The following is a 13,012-nucleotide window of genomic DNA, read 5'->3' as shown; positions in this document are numbered from 1 at the left end:
TCTTCTTCTTCTTCTTTGCCCAGAAAAAGGAGATTGAAAAGAGCAAGAGAGCGGCTTTTTGAAGCGTGAAGGCTACTGTAGCTGTAATACCTACTTTGAACTGCGTGGCGCCAGAGAGTTGCTTGCGATATATGATCTCAACGCTAGACGGGAGAAATTCCTACACATTGGATCTTTTAAATTATTAAAAAAGTTCTACATTTAATATTCCAAAAACAAGTCCTTAAAGGTATTGAATTTGTCTTTTTGCAGGATTAAATAAATGCCGTAACGTCATGAATAAATATTTTGCGTGGGTAACGTTTAAATTGACTTAATTTGTATTTTGTGTTTCATAGGAAAAGAGCTCTAAATGCTACAAATGCTTTATGATATTAGGGAACAAACTAACTTTTTTGTATTAAAAGTCAGGTAGTCTATAGTCGACTGCGTTTCTTTTCCATGATTGTTTCATTTCCGGAAATTCTATAGGCTATTTAGCAGCGGCACCGCGGCTCCGTCCGGCGCTTAGCACCGCCTGAGACGATTGTGATTGGTTTAAAGAAAATATCAGTAAACCAGAGCACGAATCCCAGAAGGTTGTGTGGATCAGCCAGGCCCTCCTCCGCAGCGCTGTGGAGGAAGGTCTGGCAATGCGAGACTAAAAGTCAGGTAACGTTACTTGGTAAATACTTCTTTTTTTTCTCGAGCTTAAAATCCAAACAGATTTTTCCATTATATGGCCGTGAAGTTGGCATTACATTTCATCCCAGGTGGTGTTAAAAAGGTCTCAGATAGTCTTAAATTTACCTTGGAGAGTCCGGGGGATCCCTGATCTGTAGATCCCCTTTTGCAGCTCTCACACGGTCAGTATGGCCCTCCTCGTTTAATGCCAGCTGGTGTGTGACGTCTGTCTCTGTCTCGTCTCCTGCAGGGGGTTTGATGGGACCGGTCAGGATGATCTCATCTGGACACGAGCTCACCACGGACTACGACGAGAAGACTCTGCATGAGCTGGGCTTCAAAGACATGCAGGTGACTGCCTGCTTTCTTCCCTTCGGTTTTGCCAATACCTAAAAAAAAAAAAAAACAACACCACGTGAGGGCAGACAAGTCCTCTTTATTTATAAAGCACATTCAAAGCAACAGAAGTTGGCCCAGAGGGCTTTCCAGTCGAGGCAGAGGGTATAAGATCTGCCTCAACACACGTTAACAACGTTAAAGAAATAAAGGGTGCATGACAAGCGACATTACAAAATGTAATACAGAACAACTGACATCATCAACAAAGACCAAAGGCAAGTGAAGAAATAGGAAGTTAAGAGAGACGAGCAGTAGAAGGGGATTGAAAATAAGTGGAGAGGAGCCTTGACAGAAGCCGTGGGGCAGCCTCTGACTGAACTAACTGAGTAAACAAAGCTAGGTCTTTAAATTAGATTGAAAATGTTCAATTGTGGAACGTGACTTAAAGGGGCGCAATGCAGTTTGGGCCATTTCTGCGCTTTTTGCTCTCAGTTTTCTCTATAGATATTTGGCAACCCTGTTTTAAAAACTTGTTGGTGACTCTCTAACGTTACATGCTGTCAGGTGTAGTGTAAAGTCAAGCACCGAAATGAGGCACCGAAACTTTGGTTCTTATTCGGTCTCGTTACTACCGTTTACGTCGGCACCGGTTCCCTATTGGCACAGAGTTTCGGGACCCAACCCTACTGAGGTCACAGTAACAAGAACTACAAAGATCAAACCGAGTTTATCCCAAAGATACTTACAAGTGCAACAGCGAGAACGCCATGCCGCAGGATCGCATTTGTACACACGCCGCTCACAGGCGCTAGGGGGGGGAAGCGAGACGACAACCGTTCAACCGGGAGAAAAAAACAGTCCTATAACCATTCCAATCGTTCCAGCTAATCCAATCTTTTTCCGATCTTTCCGATCCCAGATGGTGTTTGTGTCCCTGGGAGCTCCGCGGAGGGAGAGGAAGGGCGAGGGCGTCCAGCTGCCGGCCTCCTGCCTGCCGCCCCCCCAGAAGGAGCACATCCCCATGCTGCTGCTCCTCCAGGAGCCGCACCTCACCACGCTGTTCGACCTGCTGGAGATGCTGGCCTGCTTCAAGCCGCCCAGCCCCAACGCCGAGAAGGTCTACGAAAACCCTGAGGTGGGTGCCAGCGACTCGTGATGAGGACAGAAAGATGATATAAGCTTTTTTTTGTTGTTGTTGTTGATCAAATGATACGATACAAAGAGGTGCAGGTGCGTTGGAAAATATAAGATAAGAGAAAATAACTTTATTGTCTCCCGTAGGGAAAATTCGTCAGAACAAAATGGCCACGCATCGCACACAATACACAGAGTAAACATGCATGAAACATAAGCATACATTATCTCATCCAGTGCGTTCAAGTAACATTCAATGACCTCACACAAGACCCCCCCCACCTTCCCCCCCACCTTCCCCCCCACACTCACAGAAGAAGGAGAACCCACTGCACATCCTCACCCTCATACTTCACTTAATTCTACCCAGATTGCACATTTCCCATTAAATCATGCTGCGATCAATAACAATATCAATATCACATTAGACTGGGGGAAAAAAGGAAGATACTGCTCTTGCTCAGCTTTGAAATTTATTGAAGAAACTAACGTTTCTCGTAATTTTTCCTCTTTTTTTTATTTTATATATATATATTTTTATATTAAGGCATTAACATCAATTTCCAAAAGATGATTTTGTAATCCTCTTTTTAGTGAACTTTAGCATGTGTGTATTCACTTATGCTTAGCACTGTATATCAATTTCATATCAATTTCAACAATGCATATTGGCTCCCCAACTTTGACATTACCATTTACAAAAAATATCTACAAAGTTCACATACTAAATGGACGAAAACATCGGCCTTCCAGCTTTCATAAGTCATTCACATCGGTGCAGTCTGTGGCCGGGTTGGTCCAGTGGGTAGAGCAGGCGCACATGTACTGAGAGGTTTATGCCTCGACGCAGGGGTCCAGGTTTGAATCCGACCTGTGACGATTTCCTGCATGTCCCCCTCACCTTTCTCACCTAACTGTCCTGTCAAAATAAAAGCGGAAAAGCCCAAAAAATAATTCCCCAGATTCCCCTTTTTAATGCCTATGAATCTGAATCATGAGATGATTAAGAGCAGAGTGCCGGATCTTTCTTTTTCATGTCTAATCAAATAAAACCAATCTAATAAAGGTTGTGTGTGTGTGTGTGTGTGTGTGTGTGTGTGTGTGTGTGTGTGTGTGTGTGTGTGTGTGTGTGTGTGTGTGTGTGTGTGTGTGTGTGTGTGTGTGTGTGTGTGTGTGTGTGTGTGTGTGTGTGTGTGTGTGTCCATCCATCCATGCAGAGCATGCGGTGTGAGGAACTCCACCTCCATGCAGAGAATCTGTCTCGTCGGGTTTGGGAGCTGCTGATGCTGCTTCCTACATGTCCCAAGATGCTTCAGGCCTTCCAGAACATCTCCGACGACACGGTCAGTCACCTCACTCGCCGCAACCGCTTTCATTAGTTCAAATCCTTCATTTTGGTGACTTTTTATGCACTATTTTGCACCGAAAATATTTACTACAATGTTGTCAAATTGCTTACCAAGATCATGTACCACCTTTTTTTTTTGTCCAAACGCACGCACGCATGCCTCAAACATTTTGCTATGAGTGCATAAAGTTTTGGTGCGGGCTTGTTGATACATTAGACGTTTTTTGTGTGTGTGTGTGTGTGTGTGTGTGTGTGTGTGTGTGTGTGTGTGTGTGTGTGTGTGTGTGTGTGTGTGTGTGTGTGTGTGTGTGTGTGTGTGTGTGTGTGTGTGTAGAACGGGGAGGGTCTCTGCTGGAAGGAGCTGCTGAGGATAAAAAGTCCCCACAAGTTGCTGTACGCTCTGGAGATCATCGAGGCTCTGGGCAAACCCAACCGGCGCATTCACCGAGAGTCCACCGTGAGGAAAAAAAAAAAAACACTTTTATTTTTAAAAAGACGTGTCGACATTGTCTTGCAATTTGTTTTCAAGTTTTCTTTATGTAGTGCATGATAAGCAGCAGTAAAGACGAGAAAGACAAACCTGATAGATTGAAGTAGTCATCCCTTTTTTAGCGCGTACGTGTGTGTTTTGTGTACATTGAGAACATCAACTCAAACTTATGAAAGCACACCTGCTTGTGTGTCCTGAACAGAACGGTGAAGTCAGTCATTGATACTGATTCATCAATGATATTTAATGTTGGTTTACAATAGATGTTGGTAATGTGATCACCAGTCTATGACTTAGACATAAAAACATGCACACAATCACAATGCTTTCCTTTTTTTCTTAACTTGTATATACTGGTTAATCGTTTGCACTGATTGTAAATCTTACTGTGTGTGTGTGTGTGTGTGTGTGTGTCTGTGTTTTCAGGGCAGCTACAGTGATCTGTATCCAGACTCCGATGACTCCAGTGAGGATCAGATAGAAAACAGCAAGAACACCTGGAGCTGCAAGGTACCGCACCGCTGTGACAAAAAAAAACAAAAAAAAAACACAATATACAAACGACAATCTCCAAAGTTTATTTAGAAAATAAAAACGGGAGATTCCAAACGGTTTACGGTCCGATTCAGTCTTCTTCTTCCTGCCCTCCAGTTTGTTTCGTCTGGAGGCCTGCAGCTACTCCTGGAGATCTTTAACTCGGGCATCCTGGAGCCCAAAGACCAGGAGTCCTGGACTGTGGTGAGAGACACTACGTCCCTTTGAGTGAACATTTCAGGGTCTCCAAAAAAAAGAAAAAAAAAAGGTCTGACGGGCCGGCTACTGTGCTTGCTACTCCATCACTACACTTCCACCGTAATCCATGAAACTGCATGAGAGCAGTAGGTAAATGGTGTGTATGCACCACGGACTTGTATTTATATTTTTTACACGAGATATGCGCAACCCTCTTACAAAGGAATGGATCATAGTATTTTGAAACGAGAGGTTTTCTCCCTTATATGGTATACTCATGAATATTTAGATGAGCTGCGCGGTGATTGGTTGGTTTACAACGAGCAAAACACACACACACACACACCCTACCCCTCTTTACAACGAGCTGAGCGAAGCTACAGAGGCTCCAGTGTTGCCAACTTAGCGACTTTGTCGCTAGATTTTACATAGATGATTTCTCGCATTAAAAAGGCTCAGAAGTGAATTTAGTAATGAAATAGCAGACGAACAATGTCTAAAGTGTCTTAAGATCTGCGCAACCAACATTCACAACACCAGCTGGTCTCAGACCAGTGGTTTGTATGTACATTTTGGGGCGTGACAAAGGTACAGACTATAGCCAGATAAGGGACAGCCACCTGAGTTGACGTCAACTACTGGCTTTGATGGGATTTGCAGAGGATAAGAGGTGTCAATGGGACTTTGAGGTACTATGTGTGTCCTATTTTACCCACCAAACTGTCGTTATTCAGCTATGACAGGGTAAACTCTGTTTTGCCTTCTATCACCCCTTTAATGGTCTAATCATTTCAGCTGGACTTGTAGGCCTTTATATTGTTTATATTGGTAGTTTAATTCATAGTAAAACATGTTATTTTATAAACTCCATGTTTTCTGTGTGCAGAAACCTTAATGTGTAAAGTAACTAGTAACTAAAGCTGGAACAGGTGAATGTAGTGGAGTAACTAAAGTAACTAGTAACTAAAGCTGGAACAGATGAATGTAGCGGAGTAACTAAAGTAACTAGTAACTAAAGCTGGAACAGATGAATGTAGCGGAGTAACTAAAGTAACTAGTAACTAAAGCTGTAACAGATGAATGTAGCGGAGTAACTAGTAACTAAAGCTGTAACAGATGAATGTAGAGGAGTAACTAAAGTAACTAGTAACTAAAGCTGTAACAGATGAATGTAGCGGAGTAACTAAAGTAACTAGTAACTAAAGCTGGAACAGATGAATGTAGCGGAGTAACTAAAGTAACTAGTAACTAAAGTAACCAGTAACAGGTGAATGTAGCGGAGTAATTAAAGTAACTAGTAACTAAAGCTGTAACAGATGAATGTAGTGGAGTAACTAAAGTAACTAGTAACTAAAGCTGTAACAGGTGAATGTAGTGGAGTAACTAAAGTAACTAGTAACTAAAGCTGTAACAGGTGAATGTAGTGGAGTAACTAAAGTAACTAGTAACTAAAGCTGTAACAGATGAATGTAGTGGAGTAACTAAAGTAACTAGTAACTAAAGCTGTAACAGGTGAATGTAGCGGAGTAATTAAAGTAACTAGTAACTAAAGCTGTAACAGATGAATGTAGTGGAGTAACTAAAGTAACTAGTAACTAAAGCTGGAACAGATGAATGTAGTGGAGTAACTAAATAGAACGACAGGTGAATGTAATAAATAGTACGCTGGATAGGTGAATGTAGTGGGAACAAAGTAACTAGTAACTAAAGCTGGAACAGGTGAATGTAGCGGAGTAACTAAAGTAACTAGTAACTAATGCTGTAACAGGTGAATGTAGTGGAGTAACTAAAGTAACTAGTAACCAAAGCTGTAACAGGTGAATGTAGTGGAGTAACAAGTAACTAGTAACTAAAGCTGTAACAGGTGAATGTAGTGGAGTAACTAAAGTAACTAGTAACTAAAGCTGGAACAGGTGAATGTAGAGTACTAAAGTAACTAGTAACTCAAGCTGGATCAGGTGAATGTAGTGGAGTAACTAAAGTAACTAGTAACTAAAGCTGTAACAGGTGAATGTAGTGGAGTAACTAAAGTAACTAGTAACTAATGCTGTAACAGTGAATGTAGTGGAGTAACTAAAGTAACTAGTAACTAAAGCTGTAACAGGTGAATGTAGTGGAGTAACTAAAGTAACTAGTAACAAAGCTGGAACAGATGAATGTACGAGTAACTAAAGTAACTAGTAACTAAAGCTGTAACAGGTGAATGTAGGGAGTAACTAAAGTAACTAGTAACCAAAGCTGGAACAGATGAATGTAGCGAGTATATGTAAAATGTAAGATAATAAGTAACTAGAAAGTGAAAAAGTGAGTAACTAAAGTAACAGTAACTAAAGCTGTAACAGATGAATGTAGAGGAGTAACTAAAGTAACTAGTAACTAAAGCGAACAGATGAATGTAGCGGAGTAACTAAAGTAACTAGTAACTAAAGCTGGAACAGATGAATGTAGCGGAGTAACTAAAGTAACTAGTAACTAAAGACCAGTAACAGATGAATGTAGCGGAGTAATTAAAGTAACTAGTAACTAAAGCTGTAAAATGGTGAATGTAAAAAGTCCAATATTTCTCTGAAATGTAGCGGAGTAGAAAGTGGCATGAAATGAAAAGACTCAAATAAAGTACAAGTACCGTTCATTTGTACTTGTATACAATACTTGAGAAACATTCCACCACTGCATGTTACATGTGCAATGCAGCACAGCTGTGTGTGTGTGTGTGTGTGTGTGTGTGTGTGTGTGTGTGTGTGTGTGTGTGTGTGTGTGTGTGTGTGTGTGTGTGTGTGTGTGTGTGTGTGTGTGTGTGTGTGTGTGTGTGTGTGTGTGTGTGGTTTTTCATTTAGTTTTCTATTCGTCTCCCCCTCTGCAGTGGCTGCTGGACTGCCTGGCCTGCCTGCTGAAGTTGATCTGCCAGTTTGCGGTGGACCCCGCGGACCTGGACCTGGCCTACCACGACGTCTTCTCCTGGTCCGGCCTCGCCGACAGCCAGCGCAAGCGGGCGTGGCCGGGCAAATCCCGCAAGTCCACGGTGGAGCACGGGAAAGGCCTGCACATCCCTCGGCTGACTGAGGTAAATGTTCCACCAGCTGGAGCTTTTTTTTTTTTTATATTTCGTATATATCGTTGTGGGATTCGACTGTCAGCTGATCTGTCTGTCGGTCTGCAGGTGTTCCTCAGCCTCGTTCAGGGTACCAACCTCATCCAGCGTTTGATCAACGTGGCCTACACCTACGACAACCTCGCGCACAGGTGAGTACCACAAATATTCTATCTGGTGGTATTTAAATACTAGATGTATTTAAGGTGCTCTAAGCGATGTTGGGTCACGTTCACTTCTTGTTGACTAAATGGAGGCTAGCTCGCCCCTCCCTCCTCCTCCTCCTCCCCCTCCCTTCCGTGCACTAGCCCCCCAACCTCCACCCCTAAATCCTTCTTGTCGGTTATTGGCTGGAAGAATGTTATGTTTGGTGGTGCAGGTTGGCACGGTTTGTTTTTGTTGGCGTTCGTGGAGCCTGGGCTGTCTCCAGAGACAGCTAGCAGATAGTGAGGAGATGTTTTTTACAGTGTGTTCAGGGGACAGGCAGCTAGTAGATATTGAGGAGATGTTTTTTACAGTGTGTTCAGGAGACAGGCAGCTAGCAGATAGTGAGGAGACGTTTGCTGTATGTGACAAAAAAACGTTGTGGCCTAAAATACGTGTGAAATCGCTAAGAGCACCTTTAAGGATAATTCACATGTTGTCTTTTTTGTGTAACAGAGTTCTAAAGGCACAGTCGGACCACCGGTCCCGTCATGAAGGTAAGAATTTATAAAAGAGTGATTTCCACGAACATTTATGGTTAATATTTACGCACTAGAACATTATGAAAGGAAGAATTTAAACTAAAGCATGCAGAAAGGATAAAGAGACATCGACGTCTCTCACCCCAAAATAATTCAAAATGAACAAATAACATACAACATACTTAATCATTGACATACAATACCATACTTTTTCACATGACATCTCTACCTTTACACATTTACACATACCATACCCTCTTACACTTGACTATTAATACCACCGCCCCCACAACAACGCTATCACGGTCACTCCATAATTAGGTGTATCTACAGTCTACACTTGACACCATTCTATTATCTACAAATATACCAGATACCACTTCCCATTTATCAACTTCGCAAACCATTTATTAACATAAACATTATACCATACTTCACACACTATATCTCACTTTTTTACATACAATACCTGGAACAACAGCAAAGTTCCAGCTTTTGACATACGATAGATGGAGATTTTAATAAGGGACACAGTTTGAACATAAGAGAGGAGGGTATGACAATGGTGGAGTGATACAAACCATACATAGCAAGGCCGAGGAGTAAAGATCTGTATATGGGCGCCTTCTCTACCAGGGGAGCTACCCAGGCGCCCTTCAGTGTATTTTTTTTAAATTATAAAGTGGGTAGCCTGGTTGACACCAGAGCCTTCTCAGCTGTAACTGAGAGTGGGTCTGGGCAAGCTTCATTCACAGCCCATTTCCAAAGGAACGTCACCAATGGACGCCGCTCAAATGCCTCTGGACGCATTTGGATAGTCCTTCAACCAATCAGAGCAACGATCCGGTGACGAAAGCAGGGCGGGTTGCTGCGCTCGTGGCCGCCATGTTGAATGTAAACAAAAGCTGTTTCGCCCGCTCGCTCGCTTATCGTCATCGTGTAAAGGCCCTCCTCAACGGTTGTGATTGGTGTAGAGCCCACTCAACGGTTGTGATTGGTGTAAAGCCCGCCTCAACGGTTGTGATTGGTGTAGAGCCCTCCTCAACGGTTGTGATTGGTGTAGAGCCCTCCTCAACGGTTGTGATTGGTGTAGAGCCCTCCTCAACAGTTGTGATTGGTGTAGAGCCCTCCTCAACAGTTGTGATTGGTGTAGAGCCCTCCTCAACAGTTGTGATTGGTGTAGAGCCCACCTCAATAGTGAGTTGTGATTGGTGTAGAGCCCCCCTCAACGGTTGTGATTGTTTAGACCCGCCCAACGGTTGTGATTGGTGTAGAGCCCTCCTCAACGGTTGTGATTGGTGTAAAGCCCTCCTCAACGGTTGTGATTGGTGTAAAGCCCTCCTCAACAGTTGTGATTGGTGTAAAGCCCTCCTCAACGGTTGTGATTGGTGTAGAGCCCTCCTCAACGGTTGTGATTGGTGTAGAGCCATCCTCAACGGTTGTGATTGGTGTAGAGCCGTCCTCAACGGTTGTGATTGGTGTAGAGCCGTCCTCAACGGTTGTGATTGGTGTAGAGCCGTCCTCAACGGTTGTGATTGGTGTAGAGCCCTCCTCAACGGTTGTGATTGGTGTAGAGCCCTCCTCAACGGTTGTGATTGGTGTAAAGCCCTCCTCAACGGTTGTGATTGGTGCCTCGATTTGGAAAAATTGGAAATGGGCTTGAATGGGCTCTCGGCCAGACGGACTGGCAGAGCAAATCTCAAATTTGCGGGAAGTTCGTCAGGGTTTTCCCAGGCTATAAAGTGGGTCGAGGTGCTATATAAATACTATAAAAAGTATCCAAACACTCAATTCACAGAGAAATGCACACCGCCCGTTTTTACCATGCCTTTATACGAGCCGTCGCGACTTCTGTAACGTTGTGGTACCACGCCTACGCTATATATAGGTAGAAAGTGACCGCTACACTCATTCCCCGGCTGCAAACAGCTGGGAGCGCGGATGCTGAAGACCCGGAAACTCTGACCAATCAGAGCAGACTAGGCTTTATCAGGAAGTGGGTCTTAAAGCCGACAGGTGCTAAAATGGAGCATTTCAAACGGAGGGTGAATACAGGTTTATTCAGACACAGCATGAGAAAATGAATGTGTTTTTTGAACATTAAAGCATGTAAATATGTTCTAGTGGAAACCCAAAATACATGTACAGTATGAACTGTAAAATGAGCATAATATGGGACCTTTTTAAAGGAATTAGATGCAACGTGTCCATTAAGGAGCTTCAGAGGTGCTGAAAGGTGGATTTTCGTACCTTTGGACTGTAAACGGCTTAGCTAAGCGGCTGCTGGCCTCAGTTTCACACAGATCAGACACATCTCATATCTGTCTCTTCCATGTGGTATTGATTTTGTCGTGGCTGGTATCGCAAGAAAGCAAATAAGCAAAATGTCAAACGCTTCCTTTAAATCGGACATTTTATTTATGACTAGGGAGCGCCTGATTTGATGCTCAAGTGCTCCATATGGCAGGATTGGGATGCTTTAAATGTGCAAAGTGGAGTGTGTGTTCATATTTAGCTTAACTTTCATGTGATCTGAACCGGTATGAACGCCACAGAAGAGCAAAGGCAGACTGAAGTTACACACACTGAAGCAACAGCATGCAGCAGGTGGACTTCCGAGCTGTGGTTTAGAATTAAGAAATCAACTGTAGAAGTTCACTGAATGTTTGTTTCCCCGCTCGTTGCCGTGTTGCTGTTGCCATTTTCAGCCGGCCGTGAGACACGAGGCGTGCAACGGCCTCTACAAGCTCTCTCTCTCGGGTTTGGAGGGCGGAGAGTCCATCAACCGATCCTTCCTGCTGCTCGCCGCCTCCACGCTCCTCAAGTTCCTGCCGGACGCCCAGGCGCTCAAACCACTCAGGGTGGGTGTACACACACACACACACACACACACACGCATGCACTCAGAAACACTCGAGCTAACACACACACACCCAATGAGTTCACACGAAACTCATCTGCAAGCTACACTCTGTGTCAGAAGTCCTCCGGGACCATGATCTGACTCAATTTGAGCGTTGCTACAGAGACGCCAGTTTGGTTTCTATGAGACATTGTCCCTCTGGTGGGATCAATGCCGGAGACACTGGGACACACTCTGAATAAAGACGCCCTGTGGAGTTTCTTTCTTATAAACCAGGGGTCTTCAACGTTTTTTAAGCCAAGGACCCCTTAACTGAAAGAGACACAGAGAAGGGACCCTCTACTACATATATTGTATAAAATTCAGTTGCCTATTAAACTGGGCCTACAAGACAGGGTCCCCGTGGTTCCTTAAAAAGTCTTGAAACATCTTAAATAAAAAATATTTGATTTTTAAGGTCTGAAAATGTCTTGAAATCTGGAATTTACGATAAGGAGGTCTTAAATTTCACGTGGGACCGAGTCCGACTCGTTATCCGTCCATAATTTAGAGAAAGCATGATGAATACTTGAACTTTTTGTGTATTTGTGGGCTTTTGTAATGTCCTGGGGCTGTCCTTCTGGGGCCAGAATTGAGAAATTACCTGAAGTACCTTAAAGGCTGATAGTTTATACATACACAGCCAACCAGGGTTGTAAGGCGAATCAGCACTTGGTATGAAAGTTGTCGTGTCCCTGTGACCTGTCTTGAGTGTGGCTCTGGTGAGCTGTGCCGCGCTAAGCTTCGCCACAACATTTTCCTTTTATTTATTTATTTCTTTTTATTTCTTTTTTTTGTCGTGGTAAAGTTTTACATTTTAGGACTTAAAAAAGGTCTTAAAAGTCATTACATTTGCTGTTAAAAAAATGTGCACATACCCTGCAAGAACGTGTAGGGCAGCCTAAAACCTTTATACATACATTTTTAATGCATAGAATACTAAGCTATTAAAATAATTGTTGTTGGCATGATTTCATAAATCATGTTTGTAAAAACATACATGTGAATCCTTAGGAGGAACGGTCTCTGTGGAGGGCTAACTAAGTGACATGTGTATAGGCCAGTTTGCCTATCATCACTGTTTTTCCCACTGATTTACATTTGCTACTAATATGTTGGATTCATGTTAAGACATTTTAATTTTTGAAGAAAAAAAGAAAAAGACCCTGCAATAACTCTGAGGGACGCCCTGTTGAAGATCTCATAAACACACATAAAGTTATGGTTACATTCAATGTTACCCGACAAAACTCGTTGTGTGTTTCCTTATGGTCAAACAAACGTGTTGAGAGCAGGTCCTTCCTCATAAAACACTTGAAAGCTGATTTTTATTTCTTTTCTTTTTTTTACATTTTAAATGCTGTATTGTTTGCATCGTCTCCTTCCCTGTGTGTTGGCGCGTTTATTGCCCTAAGCTTTGCTGCCACCTGTAGATCAGTGAAATAGTGTGAAACGATTGGCAGTCTAAGAATCCTAAGATATAGGAATCACAGCTGCAGAGACTAATTGATTAGTTGTCCTCTATTAAATGATTCGCCAGCTATTTTAATTAATTAATCAGTTTTTGTTATTTTTTTAAATAAAAAATAGAGTAAAACTTCTCTTATTCCAGCTTGTTAAATGTGAA

At 42.8% G+C, this 13,012-nt stretch overlaps 1 protein-coding gene across 1 annotated transcript in view; it reads left to right on the top strand.

Annotated features, from left to right (window-relative positions):
* usp34 (ubiquitin specific peptidase 34) overlaps positions 1-13,012 on the top strand; it is a 110,546-nt gene that overhangs the window by 55,967 nt on the left and 41,567 nt on the right. The window contains exons 27-37 of the mRNA XM_039810750.1: positions 914-1,014; positions 1,922-2,137; positions 3,354-3,479; positions 3,819-3,941; positions 4,401-4,484; positions 4,626-4,712; positions 7,570-7,770; positions 7,867-7,949; positions 8,458-8,498; positions 10,413-10,528; positions 11,135-11,344. Coding sequence (XP_039666684.1) covers positions 914-1,014; positions 1,922-2,137; positions 3,354-3,479; positions 3,819-3,941; positions 4,401-4,484; positions 4,626-4,712; positions 7,570-7,770; positions 7,867-7,949; positions 8,458-8,498; positions 10,413-10,528; positions 11,135-11,344 — 1,388 coding nt within the window. The remainder of the gene's footprint in view (positions 1-913; positions 1,015-1,921; positions 2,138-3,353; positions 3,480-3,818; positions 3,942-4,400; positions 4,485-4,625; positions 4,713-7,569; positions 7,771-7,866; positions 7,950-8,457; positions 8,499-10,412; positions 10,529-11,134; positions 11,345-13,012) is intronic.

Source organism: Perca fluviatilis, chromosome 1, assembly GCF_010015445.1.
Source record: "Perca fluviatilis chromosome 1, GENO_Pfluv_1.0, whole genome shotgun sequence".
In the NCBI taxonomy this organism is placed as follows: Eukaryota; Metazoa; Chordata; class Actinopteri; order Perciformes; family Percidae; genus Perca; species Perca fluviatilis.
The sequence above is the reverse complement of the archived record's forward strand: the minus strand, read 5'-3'. Positions and strand labels throughout refer to the sequence as shown.